The sequence below is a fragment of the Emydura macquarii genome, unplaced genomic scaffold (assembly GCF_026122565.2).
Source record: "Emydura macquarii macquarii isolate MOO-44397 ecotype Brisbane River unplaced genomic scaffold, CSIRO-AGI_Emac_v2 contig_3220, whole genome shotgun sequence".
Taxonomy (NCBI): domain Eukaryota; kingdom Metazoa; phylum Chordata; order Testudines; family Chelidae; genus Emydura; species Emydura macquarii.
In genome coordinates, this window is record NW_027133357.1 from 10,880,108 (window position 1) to 10,899,996 (window position 19,889).

General features: G+C 47.9%; 1 protein-coding gene across 1 annotated transcript in view; it reads left to right on the forward strand.

Moving 5' to 3' along the window:
* The window catches only part of MAPKAPK2 (MAPK activated protein kinase 2), a 73,621-nt gene that overhangs the window by 44,777 nt on the left and 8,955 nt on the right, over positions 1–19,889 (forward strand). Inside the window, 3 exon segments of the mRNA XM_067531576.1 lie at positions 15,891–16,030; positions 18,894–18,958; positions 19,678–19,757. Coding sequence (XP_067387677.1) covers positions 15,891–16,030; positions 18,894–18,958; positions 19,678–19,757 — 285 coding nt within the window.

Sequence of the window (19,889 nt, forward strand, 5' to 3'; positions counted from 1 at the left end):
ATGATTTAGGAACTCATTTGTGTGTGGCACCAGACTTCCTCTTCAAGGCTTCGGGCCAACGGCTTTCTCCAAGCCATGATGTTCACGAAGAATCTTGGAACCTCATGCTATTCTCCATCTTTCTCAGACCGTCATGGCTTTAGAATGATCGTATTTCAGCCTCCACTCTGCAGCATTGCCCTTGCCTGCTATCAAGAGGATGCTTTCATAACTCCAGGATCCAATTACTGCACGTCATGCCTGCCTTTCTGATAGGGCTTCAAGGTTGTTCGACAGTAACTTACTTTATCAGAGCTTAGGGAAACTTTGCTGGTCTCCCTTTGCGCAGCCTGCGTCGAGTGGATGGGCGTGAATGCCCGTTCCAAATCCTATTTCTAGCTTCAGAGGAATGTTCCAGACTGGAGCATAATTGACGGTCGTTGTCCAGGTCGGCCATAGTAAATGTCTGGCATGGAAGGTGCAGTCCGGGTATCGGCTAGCCCCTTCCTGTAAGAAGAGTCGTGGTCTGGGCCCTGGAATTCACTTACCTTGATAGCAAGTGCATGTCAAAGGCCACTCTGAATAGCTGGACAGTCACCTGTCTTTTTGCTGACACTGAAGAGACTCCCCCACCTGATGTTATAGCTGTTGTGTCGTCCCCTGCCAAATTTCCCCATCTGTAAACAAGAAGAATACTTCACCCCTCCTTTGAGCCTCAGATGAAAGGCTCTGTGTAAGAGCGTATGCAGCTCTGTACCTTGCTACTCAAGCATTCGCTCACTAAGTCTCCTTGTGAAGTAGGTAGCGTCCCCATTTTACAGATGAATAAACCAAAGTCTGAAGAGGTGAAGTGACTTATTAAAGGCTATGGTGGATTTAGAAATCTGGAGTTTGGCTCCACGCTGTGCTGCAACCCAGTGGATCACACAGCCTCGCCTCCAGTTATATCAGCATAGAGAGGTGGTTTGGGTGTCTTGTGTGTTAATGTTGGAGGTCCTCCTCTCTGCCTAATCCTCAGAGGATATGAGTAAATTAAAGCCCTAGCTAGTGATGTGCGGTTCTTTATCTCGAGCAGTAGCCGGCTTATGTGTTTAGCTCTGGAGGTCCCTGGTTCAGGCCCCCGTGTGTCTGCCAGGATGGCAGCCATCACATTGGCATTGGATGGGGTGGAGTGGGGTAGAAGGAGTTGGGGAAGGAAGAGAGAGAAATTGTCTGTTGTTAGCAGGTGGTTTTTATTTTGCCCAGGGTAGGAAGGGTTTAGTTGTCTTCCTGAGGCTTATTTGTACCTTTCTTCTTATCTGATGCCCTTTGATATACTCTGGCAAGTGTCTCTTGTCAAGTGATTCTAAAACCTCCTGGGTTTTGCTTTCTCATTGCTGCTTCTTGCTTTTGGGGGTTTTGCTCATCGGGCAGCTCTGTGGGAGGTCAGTTTTCCTCCAGAGTTTGGAAGCTGCAACCAGTCAGTCCTGCCACCCCCTCACTGAGAGTTGGGTGACCTGTCTTGTTCTCTGCTGACTTCCCTGGGGCTATTTGTCACAGTAGCCCTCCCTGTTTATGGGCTCTTTTTAAAAACCGAATGTGCCTTTGTTGTAAGCACTAGCCATAAAAATACTTCCTGCATCCAGTAAGTTGTATCAATCTTCTGTACCTTGGAGGTCATTTTTGGAACAACTTGTTCTGCGTATTCCAACTACCCTTTCTTATTGACTATTTCCCACTGCTGTATCTCATGCTGATTGGAGGAGAGCAGAAGTGGGTAAAAGCAATTCATGCTTGAGAGACCATTAAAAATGGTGCTTATGGAAGGGAATTGGGAGGAGGATGAACAGATGGTGGGAGCTCCTGTGTTTGCCAGTTGATTTGAGTAAGGAAGAGTCCAGTTTAATCCTACTAAAACCTTGCTTCCTTCATTCAAACTGTGTGAGAGAGAGGAGGCGGCTGTTTTGTGCTGCCGTGGGCATGGGGCGTCAAGACCATGTTGCTGAGACAACAGACTGGCTGCTGGTGCTTGTTGCAGGCCATCAAGCTCCGTTCCATGTGTTGTTCTGGGTATGTCCGTCTATCATGGCCTTGGGGCGTCAGCAGACTAGAATGTGTTCCAGATGTGTCTTCATCTGTGCAGATGTTCAGGTCCGGGGAGGGGCAGGCTGGAGTCCTTGCTAATTTAAATACCTTGGGGATATTCTTTTGCTAGCATGAAATGAAGGTGATTGGTATCCCTTTGGATTCCCCTTTTATCACGTCCCACGTGAAATACCAGTGGTGTGATCTCCGTGAAGGCTTAGTTTAGAACGTGAACCAGAAATAGCAGAGGTGGAAAAAGCTGAAATGAAAATAGCTGCTTCCTATTGGGTTTTTACTGCAAATGGTCGGTCTTCATCTTTGTTATCTTCCTCTTTTCCTGTTCCTCCACCCTTCCCTCCCCAAACCCTGACTTAGGAAGGTTATTCCTCACACCAGCCCTTCTCGTCAAAATTGTATTTAGAAGGCTGGTGTCTTGATAGAAAATGCTCCTGCTTCCTAAACCATTCTAACCCATGACATGAGCAATTTCTGCGTGAGGCGGTACGTACCACTGACACACAGGAGTGGGCCATGATGAATTAACCCCTTTTTGTGCCCTGACCCAGCACTAAAGGTCCCCCCTCACCCATCCTGCTCAAGCTAAACAGGAAGTAAAAATATTGCCCCAGCAGTAGGCTGCCTGTGGAACTGGAACTAAATTAGGAACATGGGCAGAGCTTCCAAATCAACACACCGGAACATGCTAGACACAGAGCCCTCGTGATCAGAGCGTGCTGTGGGCTACAGCAAAATATTTTGGATTCACACTGATAACGCAGCATAAATAGTGACTAGGGAGCAATGGTTAAGGCAGTGCCTGGAAGTTGAGAGACTTGGATTCAATTCATAGCTTTGCCTTACTTACCTGTAGGGTGACCTGTGGCAAGTTGTTTCGCCTCTCTGCCTCAGTGTACTCAGCTAAAATGGGAATAGTGATATTTTTTATAAAATGCATTGATATAAGTGTGACAAAAGCTATATAGCTGCTAGGTGGTGGTGGTATTATTTATTCTTAATTGCTCAGTGCCTTCCATCCGGGGATTTCAACATACTTAAGGTTGTGAATGATTTTAATCTTGTGAGAGTAGGAAAGTATCATCCCTGTGGGTTAATGTAAGTGGAAATTGATCCACAAAGCAATTTGCTGAATTTCTCATTCCATGTAGTGAGCTGGAGATGGAATCCAGATCTCCTGACTCCCATGGGAAAATCATCCTGTAGACTGTAACATGTCTAAAGGCTTGTTTGCAGTGTCATTGTAACCATGTTGCTTCCAGGATATTAGGGAGACAAGGTGGGTGAGGTAATATCTTTTATTGGACCAACTTCTGCAGGCGAAAGAGACAAGCTTTTGAGCTTACAGGTCAGAAAAAGAGCTCTGTGTAGCTCTAAAGCGTGTCTCTTTCACCTGCAGAAGTTGGTCCAATAAAAAATAATAACTCGCCCATCTTGCATTTCTGAAGGATTGTTGAAACATCCTATGGCAATTAATCATGGGATCCGCTATGTAGAATTGTATAAGATAGTTAAAGATAGAAAGGATCTAATTCTTGATCAAATCCTATAAGTTTATAGCATAATCTCCATAGAAATCCACTGGCTTCATCCAGGTAAATGCCACACGTCTTAATATGGTGTATCGTAACTGCAAGACCACCCTTTTTTTACAGACTCGGGTTGCACCCCTACCCGCCAATGCAGAGCCAAGAGAGAACTTCTTTTATGACAAAGTATGTGCCTCTTCACACACACGCTCTCCCCCTCCCTTGATGTTTACCTCTTCTTTACACTAGCTCTGTCTCTCCTCCTCCCCCCCCCCCCCCGCTGTAGAAATACATCGCCGGCAAAAGGTCTGAGGAAGGTGGGGGAATGGCATGGGTGCGTCTCTCTTCTCCCTGCCCTCATGATATATTTTTGATTTATCCTTTGCATGCTAGTAGCATCTGAGCCCCCAGCTGAGATCCACGCCCCATTGTGCTAAGGGCTGTGTACGCATCTGGTGAGACCCTCCCCTCCCTGAAGATCTTACTGTCCAAAGAGACAAGATGGTCAAAGAGAGTGGGCAGGGCAAATGGAGGCGCAGAGAGGGGAAGTCAGTTGCCTATGGTCACACATTAGGCTGGAGCTGGGAACTGAACCCAGATCTCCTGGCTTGTAGTCTAGCGTCCTACCCAGTAAACCAGTGATACTCAGACTAAGTCTAAGGAGCTGCCAATGGCTCTTTAATGTGTCTCCTGTGGCTCTTTGCAGCGCATGATATTAAAACACTGTGTGATGTAATTATTAACCAGTCAGGATGCTTGTACTGTGTTGTTAACTAATTGTAGAACACTTGGTCAGTCACTTTGCTGTGAGAATATAGTAAATGAAACATGAATTCACGCTACTGTGGCTCTTTTGGGTAATGTTGATGGCTAATTTGGCTTCTGAACCATGGAGGTTTGAGTATCACTGCCCTAGACTCTTCCCTCGTTCTATCAGAGTTGTTACTGGTGGGTGGGATTGTCCCCAGATGGCAGCCTGCAGACTAAGGGGCATGCCCTGTCTTAAAGCTCTCTCTGGATTTGCTGTTGGTCACCTGACGTGCATATTCAGAAAGCACTGGGGGTAAGTGGCCAGTGGAGGAGGCATGAGGCGGGACACTAAGAATAGGAATGATAACAGCGATGAAACTCATTAGCAAGTTTCCTGCCCTTTCTGGGTCCAGTTACATCCAGAGGCCTCAGGGATAAGGTGGGAACGAGTACCCTGCAGTCTGCTTACCCACTGCCAGCCCCCCTGCAGAAGTGTTGAAAGGCTGAGCTGATTCTGCAGGAAGACATGAACACCAGCGATACTTTCTCTTGCTTAAAACTGGAGTGCAGAGGGGAGATCTAATGCTGCAAGCTGGGCGCTCCCCTGGAGATGAATACAAGTTGGGTACTGTCTACCTTGCTGTCTGGGGGCTGGTGGTTCTGATGGGGACAGTTCTTACAGCTGTTGGAGCATGGGAAAGAAGGATGGGGAGGAGACGCTGCCTCCACAGAGAGGGTGTAAGTGGGATGCTGGGAGAGTATTTGTCCTCCTTGTCAGTGGCCAAAATTTCCCTCCCTCCTTCTTACTGTTACATTAGGTGCTGCCCTTCCCCCCTCCCCTCCCAAAGATGGGTGCACTGTCAAACACCTGGCCTGCCTGATGTGCTCATGTGGCCCACGTGAATATTTAGAATCTAACATTTTCCTTTTTTAAAGTAACCTTATTTTAGTGGAGGAATGGGTGGGGTGAAACCTGAGAGTGGGGGGAATTGAGAATTACTATAGGGAAGGAAATGCAGGGAGAAGAGGAACAGAAACAGAAAGGACAATGGAGGGTGGGGGGAAGAAGGAGAACCAAAGAGCAGAGATTGGGTTGGTCCTGAAGGTGAGTGTATTTTTCCACTGAGTGAAACTGAATACAGTAATACGGTACTGAACAAGCAATGATATTAGCCAAATTCATTTACTGAGCAAAGATGTTCCCCTGGAACTCTGCAAAACTCCCATTGGCACCAGCCAAGAATCACTGTGGATTGGGAGAAGTATGGACACCTCAATTTTAACACTGGACCATAATAAAGAATGGAATTCAGCCCTCCCCCAGAATGGGTTTGATATCCCTGGTCTATGCAGTTGGTCAAAGGTGCCTGTTGACCTTTGCAATGTGGACACTGTGCCTGTATGCGTGTTGGTGTCGGACACCATGAGATGGTCCAGGGACATCTACACGGAGCACATCACCAGGCATCGGCAGTACCAAGAAGAACGGGCTGGAGTGAATCGGCGATGAGATGGGAATCGAAAGCCTTTCTCTGATGGATCATACGTACTGAAGGATTATCCATAATTTTCACTCAATGAGGGTCAACCCGCTTTCCTTACCGTGTCTACTTCCTACAAACCACACTTAAACGTAACTCTTTTATGCACAACATACCCTCTTACCCGACTGCTTGTGTTTTAAACTGTCAAACCTATTGCCCTCCATCTGGGATTCCGCAGATTATGCTTTCCTTGTACTCTCCAGATTCCAGCCAAACTCTGTACCCGCTGATAATCTGTACATTATGCCCGGATGTCCAGAAACTCTCTTGTTTAAAGTTTGTACTTGATCATATCTTTAAACATTATCTTCAATAACTACCCCTCCTTGATCTCTCTCCACTGTTTTTCTTCCGCCCCCATTTTCAGCTGCTCAATCTGACCTTCCCTGGACTCTCAAATACTCCTCTTCTCCAGGTGTTTCCACCTGGGAATTAAGGACAGTTCTAAGTTTTGAGGCCTTTCTTCCTCAAGGCCAGATGCCATGGAGTGATTTTGCCTGGCTTCTGCATTGCAAGTCCTCTGTATGTCCTGAATCACAGAACAGAGCTAGTCCCTTTTCTTTCAGGGCTCCTGCAGTCTGGCTGGGATATTGCCCAGCAGTAAAAGCCTTGATTTGAAAAGAAAACTTAATTAAATCTGGCCTTTGATAAAAATCTCAGGGCTGTTGCCCAGCTTGACCTTCATTCTGCTATCAGAAAAACCTCCTGAAATGGGACAAATTATCTTACCAAGGGTTAATCACTCTCCTCTTCCATCTCTAAATGGACTGCTCCCCATTGACACAGTGAAACAGGACATCGGGGGGGGGATGTTAAGTATGTATTTAGTTGAATTACAGATAGGGTGTTTTGAAAGCCTTCGAATAGCTGCTTGTTTGCCTGTGTGGGTGGCTGGGGTGGTCTTGCTGTATCTGTGCGGGTAATAGGGGCCACGGCTCCTATTTCATTAGTAATGCATTGAGCTACTTTAAAAGGTTTCTGAGTTAGCTCTAAAGAGTAGATGTATCTATTTATACCCTCCCTTGTTTGTCATAGCTGGAAGAACATTAATTAACTATTTCCTGCTCTCCAGCTCTTCTAGCTGGCAATTGCAGATGATTCTTTTCCTGCTGCTCTCTCTCCCCAACAGACTTTTTGGGAACAGCTGTAAATAATAGAGCTTTTTTTTAAAAAAAAGTCACAACTCCTCTGCTGCGTCTTGATCTTGCCCAGATTATATTTTGATGCACTGGCACCTCTCATAATAGAAGTGCTACAGCTGAGAGCCTCCCGCACAATGTCCAACTATGGGTCCTGCAGATAGTGGTTTCTTAAAACCTCAGAAGAGTCGGGTTTTTCTGGAAGAATTCAAAGGGAGCTTTCCTTGCCATCCCCCATCTCTGACGTGTGTGACGCATGTACCTTTGTGCTTTCTCCTGTGCTTACCCCTCATCCTTGCCAGCAGCTTCCTATGAACATCTGCAAAGCTACTTTGCTGTGATGCCTGCAAAAAACTTGACCACGGTTAGGCTACTGGCCAGTGTTGACCAGTTTTGTCTCTTGGCTTCCTTGGACTCCCCTGTCTGCCTCTATCCACCTGTTGTCTCCTGTTTTATACATAGATAACTCTCTGCTCCAGAGAGTTTACAGTCTTTGTTCTGTTTGTACAGCACCTAGCACAATGGGGTCCTGGACCATGGCTGGGGCACCGACATGCTACCGTAGTAAATGAGAAGGCCGCAAACGCACATTATTTTAAGGTAGATAGGTTTTAGGCTTCAGTTGCCAATAGCTTGGATCAAGACCCCCTTGTGTAGAACACAGAGCAAAGAGATGATCTCTGCCCCAAAGAGCTTACAATCCAAGGGGCTTTTCCCACACAAGCTGCATCTCAAACTGTTTAGCACTGAGCCAGGAGTTCTCAGACTTGTCACTACTGTGAACCTCATGTTAGCAGACAGTGTCCCATGTGCAACTTCCCTGCCACTGGTGATCACTTGAACCACTTCCCCTCCTGCTAGCGACTGAGAGCACACTCCCATGGCCATTGCTCACATGGAAAAGTGACATCAGGGTGTGGTTTTCAAAAGTGTAACTCTGCTCTCACTCAGCTCAGTGTGAATGGCATTAGGCCAGTGCTGAGCACTTGTAAAAATCTCACACCTTTTAGCTTGTGAATTAGCCTCCAGAAATACAGAACCAGCACCGGGTGACCAGCTAGCTCTCTGTGGACCATCAGCAAGTGTCTGCAAACCACTCTTTGAGAACCATGTGCCAGTCAGAAAGCTAGAGCCTGCCACTCTTTCTTTTTTTTCCCCTGCCCCTCGCCACCCCAAGGTAACTCAGCTTGCCGAGTTTTAGGCCCTCTGCCTTTTCTCCATTATTGGTGTGACTGTCTGTTCCCTTTTGTGTGGCCTTCTTACTGACTTAGTGGATTGAGGAGCAAGGTGTTGGTTTTTTTTTGTTTTTTTTTTTAAAGCAATATCTTTTATTTCAGGATAATCTTTGTGTCTGAGCCACGTGATTTACTTTTCCAAAGAGCTCCTAGGCTTCTGAGTAGAACAAAGAACGCTGATTAAATAGAACGTTCCATTTCCAGCATGGCGAAATGTAATTTATGATCTATATAAAACTACTTCGTTCTCCCTGTCTGTATTAGGATGGTGTGTGCTTAATATTTACAGCCGTGCTCTGGGTAGGATCTGGGTAACTGATGAATTCCACTCTTTCTATCTTTAGATGTGAGTCCACGCACCTAGCCTAGTCCTATTCAGGCTGTTAGTGAGCAAGGGTAGGGATGAAAGTTTGGGGAGCTGTCTAGACCCCTAGTCCAAGAGAAGGCTGTCGGTGTTTAGAACACTAGGGGCGGCTCCTGACTCTTGTGCCTATCAGATGATATGCAGATCCAAGGCCCCTGCGATGACTTCCTCTTGTCTCTCATGATGTTATTATTTCCTTGCTTTTTATAGTGTCGGTGCTTCCTGCTCTTTTATTGGCCTCAGAAGTGCTCTGAGCGAGTGCTCTCATGGGGGGGCGGGGTGGCGGCAGGGGGCAGGATGGAAGTGATAACGGGTTTTTGGGGGGGCTTTTTTTTTTTAATTCTGTTTATTTTAAAATGTTTATGGCTGCCCCTCAGAGAAACTAGACCAAGGAACACCGCATCTGCCCTCCTGTCACACAGGCCTTGTTAGATGCCGGTTGGGTTTTGTTGCAGTGTCGGAGCGCTCGTGGGAAACCGACAGCTGTGACGTGGGGACTGGAGGTTCCCAGGCCAGCCCTATATCCCCAGGGTACCAGGTCACCCAAGGAGGAAATCTCATGCTCTTTCCACTCCAGACCTGGTGCGCTATGGGGGAGATTTTCTTCTCAGTAATGGGGGAGGGTAGAGAGCGAGAGGGTATGTGAGTGCCAGAGAGGGGAAATGGACAAATAGCAGGTCTATGTGTATCCTGTCGTCGGGACTGGCTCTCCGTCCCCACTGATATGAATTGACCTGGGGTGACCTGCACCCCACACACACACACCCCCACCCCCCCCCCCCCCCCCCGAGCTATGTTTTGACTTTCCAGTTTGGCTAGTTTGCCAAAAAACTACTGTCAGGACAGTTGTTTTGCAGGTGTCTCTCACCCTCTATTAGTTGGAATCAGCGCAGCTGAAGTGAACTTTGTCATGGGCTCTGGACTGCTAACAGACACTGTCCTTGAACTCAAGGCAGAGGATCAGAGTTCGAATCTTGGTTGCTGCCATGATGTCCCCAGTGAGCATGGATTTTGTTGCAATATGCATGGATTTTCAGCAAGGGCCCTTTTCTTTTTTGGTGGCGGGGGGAGGAGTGGCATGAGCAGAGGTTTCCCCCCAATCCCTACCAAAAAACCCCAATTTAATTTCAGAAAGCAGCACGTCCTGGGATGCACGTCTGTTCTTTCAAGTGAGATCTTCTCAGCACAAGCTTGAGGTTCTTTGGGGAACGCTCTTGGGTTCTGATTCTTAGAGGTATTGGGCTGTGGCGGTGAACTTGAATGCTGAAATCCCTCAGCACGTGTAATGTTTTTATACACTCCTGAATGAATTCCAGGCAGCCTGGTCTATAGAAAGAGCAGCTTTGAACTTCGTTTCAAAAACGTTTTTTAGTTCTTTGGACTAGTGCTCTACAGCAAGGTGACTTATAGCGAAAGCGGGTGACTTTCTGTAGCCCACTGGGCTTCTGTGCTAAGCGGCTTATTAATGGTGCAGGTGGTAGAATTGGCCCTGTGGCGCAATATGATTTTACTTCCAAGCTGGAAACAATTCCAGATGGTACCCACTCTGTCGACATCTGGAGTGGGGCAGAGACAGTCTCCTGGGCTTGGTCTACACTTTAAACTTATACTGGCATAGACATGTCAGTCAGGGTGTGTAAAACCCGCACTCCTAGAATCATAGACGTGTAGGACTGGAGGGGACCTCGAGGGGGGACCATCTAGTCCGGTACCCTGCCCTCAAGGCAGGACTTAAGTATTGTCTAGACCATCCCTAACAGGTGTTTTGTCTAACCTGAAACATAGCTAGGCTTATAAAATCCCTGGTGTAAACACGGCTATGCAGACAGAAGGCTCTGTAGTGTAGACATAACCTTGATGTTTCTGTTTGTGCTTGTACAGCACCTAGCGCAGTGGGGCTGTTAGCCATGCCTGGGGCTCCTAGGTGCTCCCACGATACAAATAATAAGTTCAGTACTGTTTCTGTGATGTGTAGCTGGGAATCATGTCTGGACTTCCTTCCATAAATCGTGTTCTGCAGAGGGTTGCTGCTAAACGGGCAAGAAGGGAAAAGCAAAGATTCTCCTGCTTCCTAGTTTAGCTATTTAGGTCAAGTATCGCAGTAAAATTGTCTCCATATTCATCCTTTCTCGTGGCCACGTTCTGGCAGGATTGGCCTTGGATGCTGAGGTATATGCGAACAAGGTGTAAGAAATCTGGGTAATGGGATTAGGGGCCAGGCAGCCCAAGTGCAGCCCTTGGCTACCCCTCTCCCTGCAGTGAAGTACAGTAGAACCTCCGAGTTAGGAACACCTCGGGAAACAAGCCACAGAGGCAAAATTACAGTGTTGCTGGTATAACTGCGTTTACACCAGGGGTTTTTGTTGGTGCAGCTCTGTCAGCGCGGGATCACACCTCTGCACGCCCCCTCTGACATAGCTATACCAGTAAATATTTGTAGAGTTGAGTGGCCCCATTCACCTACCAGCGCTCACGCAAACACATGCAAATATGGTGTGTGTGTGTGTGTGTGTGTGTGTGTGTGTGTGTGTGTGTGTGTGTGTGTGTGTGTGTGTGTGTGTGTGTGTGTGTGTGTGTGTGTGTGTGTGTGAGAGAGAGAGAGAGAGAGAGAGCGAGAGAGAGAGAGACCCAAAGCACATTCATGGACATACCCAAGAGCTGTTGCTTTCTCTCTCTGTAGAGTAGAGAGAAGCAGTAATTGCCTCTTGAGGAAACATCCTAGAGCAGTTAATGAAGAATCTTACTAATGCTCTGGAAGTCAGTAAGATGATTTGAAAACTCGTAACAAGGATCTCGCTCCCAATAGGGTTTCAGAGTGTTTTCTGTAAAACCCCCCATCGATTCCTATCCGATTACACTGATGAGGATTTTTCTGTCGGGGTGAAGTTTGTCTGCTCCCTGACTGTGCCTAGGAAATCCTCAGTGATTCTTTTGGTTTTTTTAGCGGCTCCCTGGCCTCCAAGCCAGGAATGCACCATGCAGTTCGGTCTAGTAGCCAGCCTAGGCTAGTGGCTTTTCCTTTTGTTCCCTTTTCTTTCCACCCTTCCCCCTTCTGAAACCTCTTTGAGCCTGGAATGCAGGTTTGACGGCCTGTGGAATGTGCCTGACCTCAGCTGGGGCCTCTGTGCTGAGTGTGTGTATACATGGTGGCTGGCTGTATCCGGCAGGCTGTGGCGTGGTGCTGCATTCTTTCCAGGAGCTGTCATGCTGTTCGCTGACATGGAGTTGCTAGCTGCAGCTTGGGTTTCCTGGAAACTTTTCTGGCCGGCTTCTGTGCAAAGCCTTTAACTAAACACTTTTAGCTTGTAACTGGAGTGGTAGGAGGCTGTGTCACCTAATAATTAGATCAGGGGATTGGGGGCTGGGACTCGCGGATTCTATCCCCCACTGACTTTGAGCAAGTGACTGAACTCTGTCGTGCTGGGTGCTGTACAAATACATAGCAAGGGCCCTGAGGAGCTTGCAATCCAGACAGTGCAGACTGAGAGTGGGATGGGAAACGGCAGAACAGAGGGGAAGTGACTTGCCTGAGGTTAGCGGCAGAGCTGGGGATAAACTCCCATCTCCCAGTCCAGTGCTCTGTCCGCTAACCCACACTGCCTTATGTGCTGTTGGTATCACCCTCTGTAAAGCCGGAGCCTGGGTGTAGAATCAGAGAGACGAATATCCAGTCTACTTCACAGCATGCATGCAACCCTGAGCCTTGAGATACTTGCTGGTGGCAGGGAGGGGGAGAGTATGAGGCTTGATTTAAGGCACATTTGTTGCCATGTATTTAGGAGTCTGCTGCATGTAATTAAGGCTGTTTGTTTATGCTGGCAAACATGGTAATTAATAGACTCTGACAGACTAGCAAATCCTTCCTGCACCAGAGAGCTGCGAGCGGCCTTGTGGAAGACAGGGGACTCGGTAAAGAGCGGTTCGCTCCTGCTGGAAAAGCTGAGAAACATAATATTTAGAGAGGATTCTGCTGATTTAGTTTGTCTTCCCCGTGTTTGGGATTTTTTTTTTAATAATCGCTGGGAGATGTGTAGCTAATGGACTGTCTGTGTTGTGCTCAGGTGTGAGCTCGTGCTGTGCATGTTCCCCAGCCCACAGAAATGCTGTGTTTTTGACACTTCTTCAGCGTCCAGCTGGGATATCCCAGGGCTCTTAATTGTGGATATTTCATGTTCCACATCCAGCATAGCAATTTTTAAAGGGATCTGCAGCAGCTAAATGGGCCCTCCCGAACTTCCCACTGCTAACGCTAATAGCGTCAATAGACAATGTTTTCAGAAAAATAAAATTAAACCCTTCCACACTTTTCTTCCTTTCTGCCATTCCTCGGCAGTGTTTGCAACCATAAAGCCCAGGTGTTTACCACGTCCACTAGGTGATTATACTTGTCATCTGCATCTCTCAGAGTGACCCCCTGTTTTACGGCAACTGAATCAAGAACCCGGTTTCCTGACTCCTAGTCCAATAGACCACGTTACCTCCCACTTAGCTGTCAGAATGTAGCAGGCTGTTATAGTTAATGGGCATAACTGCTCAAAGCAGGTATGGTTTTATGCCCTGCACTGCTGATAATCTGAGGTGATACTAGTTGCACAGATAAAGAAGCTTGTTTTTTAAAAGCATGGTTATCCTGGCTATGGTGTGTTCCCAAGCCAGGAAACATCCGCAGTCGCACTGAGCACCTAGGCCCACATCCTCAAAGGTCCCATGGGATTTAGGTGCCTAAATGTCTCTGAGGATCTGCCCCATAGTGTTTGGAATAAGTAGCTGGAACAGATAATGGTGTAAAAGCAAATAACTTGTGGTGTGTGTTTGTTTTTTTTACAAAACTTCTTACTAGCACTGGGCAACGTTTTCCAAATTTTGCATTTTTGGGGGGTGAAATTTTCCACTGCAACAAACCCCTGGGAAAATGTTGATTTATATAAACGTCCATTGGCGTGTGTGTTTATTGTTTAACCAGCCAGAGTGCTCTAAATTTTACAATGATCAAAATATTTCATTGAAGTCGACGTATTTTTAAAATTTGGAAAAAAATCAATAATTTTTCTTTTAATTCCCACAGGCATTTTTTACTGTTTGCAGTTAGATCTAACTATTATGTTAGGGGTCTGATCTTTCTGCCAATGAACTGATGGGGCATTTTGCCTTCGATTCCAGTCGATGCCAGTGCAGTTCCCCTCCACCACGCTGGGTCCAGTCTCATAAGCGCACAAAGGGAAACATTTAGCCAATGGCCTTCAGTAGCCAGTGCTCCAGTAATAGTAATTGGATGAGGACGTTAGTGAATGTGCTCCAGAGAGCTATTTTATTAAGAGCTTATTGGATAAATTGATGTAATTAAGGAAACCAGACTCATGGAGCTCAGCACGATCCTAAATGGACCAATGCATGCCGACCTTTCCAGTTTGTGGGTAACAATGCACCCGTCCGTCCTCCCCCTTCCCCCTTTCAGGTGTTTAATGGGGTAGCTGAAGGATTCAGTATTTATCAATTGGCCTTTACCATTGTTTTGTCTGTAACGTTATTCTAATTTGGATTCAATGGACTGAATAAGCCCAGAAGATAAACCTGTTTGTTGAGATGAGAAGTGTGAACCATCCCCCAGGAGTCACTAACCCACTGTGCGATCTTGGGTAAATCACTTTCCTGGTCCATGCCTCAGTTTCCCCATCTGCAAAACTGGGATGATGATCATGGCATAACTCAAAGGAGTGTGCTGATGTTTTAGCTCGCTCCGGTTTGTATGGTTCTCTGAACTCCTTAGGGGAAAGGTGCTGCGTAAGTGCAAAGCATGATTTTATTTAAAAAAAAAGAAAGTCAGTAGATTTTGCAGATGTCTCTGATGTAGATGGATTTCTTTGGCCAATACGAAGCTCAAGTCTCTGGGAGTGGAACAGCTTCTCTGCATGTGCTTGTGTGTACTTCAGGTCCGTAGAATGACAAGAATTGTTGTGCAGCCACTTTTTGCCACTAGATGGCACTGTGTGTGAGAGAGAATATGGCCAGCTGCTCCCTGCTGGTCTCTTTAGGCAGTGGGTGCTGTTGCTGAACAGAGGGGATGGCTCCAAGGGCCCTTCAGCCCTGTGTAGGGACAGACTGTAAACCCCGTTAGTATGCCAGGTGCTGAGGTTATGGCAGTCTTTTTTTCCCCTAAGAATTTATAACTGGCCTACCTTAAAGTCTGCTGCCAGCAGGAGCAGCGCTGACTGCTCCCAGAGCAGACAGGCTGGGGATGCTGTCGAGGGAGCTTCCTCTGCCTCCAGAAGGGAAGGGGTGTTGCATGCAGTGCTCAAGCAAACCTCCTCCACCCCTCCTTGCACGTGTGGGGTCGCTGAAGGGAGCGTTGAGCATCCCTCTGCCGCAGGGGGGCCAGACTCTGATGTGGGACCCGAGAGGAGCAGCTTTAGCAGTTAGTTACTCAGACTGTTTGCAAGGGAAGTGCTCTCCACAATGTCCCTCTCCCCCGTCCCCATCGTGCAAGCTGACTTTGCCTGTCCTTCTACCTCTGACACCCAGTACCGAGGATCCCATTGCACGCCATGCTGGGATGCAGCCCAGTGATGGGCTGAGATGCAGCACTTCTGGCCCCGACTTTAAACCGAAGTGTTGGGAGAGAAAGCAGAATGTACCCGGGGAATGTTGTCATCTGCCTTCGTTGGGTGTGAACTGCTGCAGGGCCTCTTCCAAATAAAAATTAAATAACCCCTGAGACAGGGTCTGGCTTTCCCTGGATTGTTTTGCTGCTGTCAATATCATTTTCTTGCTGATCTAAAGATGTCATCAGCGCAGGCCGCCTGCTCCTATTAACAATGTCTTTGGCTTTTACTTGCAATTTATATTAATTTAAGGCCACCTGTTTCCCAAGTTACACTCAAGCAGGAATTAATGCTGTTGGCACAACTGTATACCTCTAATAGGTATTGCTTTGGCTAGGAACCAAGTGGCTTTAATTGCATATATCCTCCGCTAGATGGAGCTCCAGGTGTGGTATAGGGCTAGATGTGTGCAGATTTCCTCATACTGAATAATAATGGCTGTGAATGCATCAGTCTCTGTTACTTGGTCCATCATGCCCCTAGTTGTTGATTTCCCTGTTCTATCTGGTCTAATGGGGATCACGTTAAAGCTTCACGAGCAGAGTATCGTGGTGCTGTGGCAACCTCTCAGACCTCCTGAGTTCAGAATTTTTGTTAATGTGTCTTGGACAAAATTGTGCTTCTGGAACTTCTGCGAAATGGGGAGGACTGAGTTTTCCTTCTTTCTTGTAGATGCTGCAGGACTGCCCCAAGGCCCGCCGAGAAGTCGAACTCCACTGGAGAGCATCTCAGTGTGCCCACATTGTAAAGATCATCGACGTCTATGAAAACTTGTACCAGGGGAGGAAGTGCTTGCTTATCATCATGGAATGGTAAGTGGTGTATGAGAGGAGAAACAAGCCAAATCCCTCCTCCCACTTGAGCGCCTTACTTTCTCGCAGGGGAGGCCAGCCCTCTAGAGAGCTCTGCAACCTGTAGAAAACGCACAGGAAATCTCAGGACGTCCGGGATCGTCTAGAAAGAGCCGGCGTCCAGGCTCCCGGTGCCTCATAACTTGTGTGTTCTGAGCATGTGAATGATTGGCCACCCACCCTTCCTGAGTGTTGGTAGCTGAAGGCTGGGCCATGTGCCTTTTGGAAAGACCCATTCCCCCTGGATTAACAGGATTTACCGCTCACCGTGCCATCCCATTCATTCAACCATTTTGAAAGCACTATGGCTTATTGGTCAGAGCATGTGCCTGAGAGCCAGGAATTCTTGGGTTCTGTTCTAGGCTCTGACATCCTCGGTGGTTCTATGCAAGTCATTTTATCTCTCTGTGCCTTTGTGTCCTCATCGATAATATGGGGATTTTTATGCTTGTTCATCTCCTGGGGTGAAAGTATTCATTAACGTTGGTAGGATGCCTTGGGATCTTTGGATGCTATAGAAATGCACAATATGTTTTATTATGGTCCTTGAGAATTGTCACGTGTGAGGTGGAAGGAGTTCGGACATCATTTTTGTGTGGGGTGCTCTTGTGGTGGCTGAGGAGGCATTGGTGGTGATGGGGAGGGCGGGGAATGGCCTGTATGATCAGGGAAAAACAAATTCATTGAGAGATGTAGTAGCCTTGTGTTCAAGGCCCAGATTTCAGAGCACTCAGCACCCATACCTGCAGCTGCTGGTTGTTGAGTCATTTGGCGAACCTGGACCTATGTACACAGGCTTATGGCCTGTGGGCCTTGTTCTTGCTGTAAATAGAACGCCTCATATTCTCCCGAGCAGAGTGGTCCTGCCAACCAGACCTGCTTTGCCATTAAAAAGGTGTTGGTAGCTTTTGAAGAGCCAGCCTTGCTGCTGTGCAGGGCTGACGTGGTACTGGGCAGCAGTGGCTGTCCTGCAAGAGGGGACGTGACTGGCAAGAAGCAGAGAAGAAAGTGACAGGCTGGTTTTCGCAGCAATGCCTGAGTGAGTCTGGTGCGCTCAGAAGGTTGATACAAGGAGCGGAGGAGGGAGGAATGACGGAGAAAGTATCGAAACCACATCCCAACCGCAGCTGTGATTGAGTGCAGCTTCCTTTCCAAAACCTCTCCTCTGGCAGAGACCAACAGGTTGTTGAGGAGCAGTGCAGGGTTTGCAAAGGTTAGGTCGCCCGTCTGTTATGCAAGAGTCTTCTGAGTGCTCTATGTGGGAAGATGCTTCTGACAGTCGTGCTGAGATCCCAGGCGTCCGCAGACCGAGAAGGTTTGAGCAGCTCATGTGTAGACGTGGAGAGACAGCGACACCTGGACGATAGGAAACGCGTCACCCCAGTGTCGAATGCGCGTGTAAAACTAGTTGAAGTGCTGCTTTAAAAGCCAGCTGCTGTTTTAAAGCTAGCCTGAGCGTGCTGGACTGCAGGGACCGACCCTGTGTAAAATGGAAAGGAGCCAAGAAGGAAACAGACACTGTTGCAGTGTCCCGTACCTCCCCGTGACTCCGGTCTGTGCGGTGTCTCCATTGAGATCCTGGCGTTTGTAACTCAGCACTTGCTATGACGCTCTTAGCATGGACGCAAATTCTCTCTCCTTTTTTCTTATCTCTATCACACAGCTCAGCTCAACTCAGTGGTTATGGTGTGTGCTGCGGTTGTGCCCAGAAGCCTGGCTGAGATTTGGGCCCCCTGTGCTAGTCACTGTATGGACGCACAACAAGAGAGACCCTAGGAGCTTACCACTGAAATAGACGAGGCAGAGGGAGGAAGTGTTGTTCCCCATCGAGGGGCAGCGCAGGCCCAGAGAGGCTAAGTGACTTGCTCAAGTCACTCAGGGAGTCTGGTGGAGTTGGGAACTGACCCCAGGTTTCCTGTGTCCTCAGCCAGCGCTTTAGCCCCAGGACCGTCCATCCTCTGTCTCCATCTGGCTATCTGAGGAAGACAGAAGCTAGCTTTGTATTTAAATGTTTCAGCTGCATCATTCGCTCTTTGTAACTCTGGCGAATGGCTTCAAAACCCAAGACTTTTCGGGGAGACCCAACCCTGCCCCAGTCTGAGGGGTTGGGTTTGTGAAATCTGTGGGAGCTGCCTGGGGCAGAGTCCCTTTCAGCACCGAGGTGCGGCTGTGCTTTGTCCCACTTGTCCTTGCGCTCAGTAAGTGTGCTGGCTGCCGGCGCCCCAGCAGAAAGCTGTCAAGTGACTGACTGGCATGTGAGCGTGTGCTCTGGTGTGGTGGAACTCTGAATTCAGTGTGGTTTAATGTAGCTGACGTGGCTTTTGCTCAAAAGTAGGCCAGCTAAGCTGGGTAGGAGGGAAATGGAGCAGTCTGCTCTCTTTATTGTAAAGCTGCCTCTCGGTACGGTTGCTCTCATGTGGTCAGGAAATCTGCAGCTGCTTGCCCATTGGCTGTCTGCAGCAGCGCAAGAGTCCTCTGCTGTGGAATCTCTTGGCTGCTTTCTGGAAGGGGGGACAGGCCTGGAAATGGAGGGTGTGCAAAAGGCAAGCTGGGAGGTGGGGAGTTCTTGGTAGTGGGGGGAAGGAGGAAGGGAGGTTCATCTCCCTGAACTTTGAAACAAAGCCAGGAGTATTGTGAGATCTCTCAGCACATCGCAGTGTATGTTGGGGCTTCTCCCCAAAGCTCTCCGTGCAACAACCACTAGCAGTGCTTGGTTTGGAACCGTCATTGCAGCTCTTGGAGACCCACTGGAGAGACCTGACTGGTGGTGGGGGGGGGGGGGTCAGTGGCTAAACTTTTAACTCCTCTTGTTTCTGTATTTCAGCTTGGATGGTGGGGAACTCTTCAGTCGAATTCAAGACAGGGGAGACCAAGCCTTCACGGAACGGGGTATGGAATGGAGCAGTGGCTTTTTTAACCCCCTTAGGCTACTTTACGTTGGTTTGCTGTCGAGCCCCAAAACGTCGTCTTCGAACTTCTGCAACTAAACGTTTCACTGAAAAATGGGGAGTTGGTCAAAGAAATGTTTTCAGACACCCAAACATTTGACGAAAATATTTGGGGTAATTTTAAGAGAACCTGATTCTTTTCCCCCAGAAAAATGTTGGAAAGAGAAAATTTCCATGAACTTTTTCCATGGGAAGAGAAGCAAGATTCTTTCCCCCCAGCCAGCTCTAACCCTACCTGAATCTCAGGTTTATGTGCACTGGGACTCCCCAGCCACTCTGCAGATCAGGGGCTAGAACTGAGCTTCTGACTGTCCAATTCCCTCTTTCCCCACACCCCAAAGTGACAGGCAGTGGCCTCTGTTAGACATCATGAGCCTCAGCCTGTTAACCAGTCTAGGGTCAAAGCCAGTAGCTGGGACTCCCCCAGTGCTCTCTTGTTGTTGGGACTGATATATAGCAGGTCTGCTGTCCTTGAGGGCATGTCCCCCACGAAGAATCCTGCTCAGAAAGGAAGACTTTCTTTGCTTTCTGACTGAGCGTTTCTCTGTGCTGCTGTCCAGCTCTTGCCTTGAGAGATGCCCTTGTATAATCTGGGGGGGGTGGCTTAACTTTTGAGTGGCTGAGTTTTAAATACTTTTAAATTTTCTTTAACTCCTGTAGAGGCTTCAGAAATAATGAAGAGCATTGGAGAAGCCATCCAGTACTTGCACTCGATTAACATAGCGCACCGGGATGTCAAGGTACTGTTTGCCTGCATGCCTACCGGATGCTGGAGCATGTTTTCGTGGTCTTTGCCCCTAGCGGAGGGCCCTCTGCTTGCAAGACCCCAGCGTCCCGGCCCACATAACATTGTAGAATCCAGATGAGTGCTG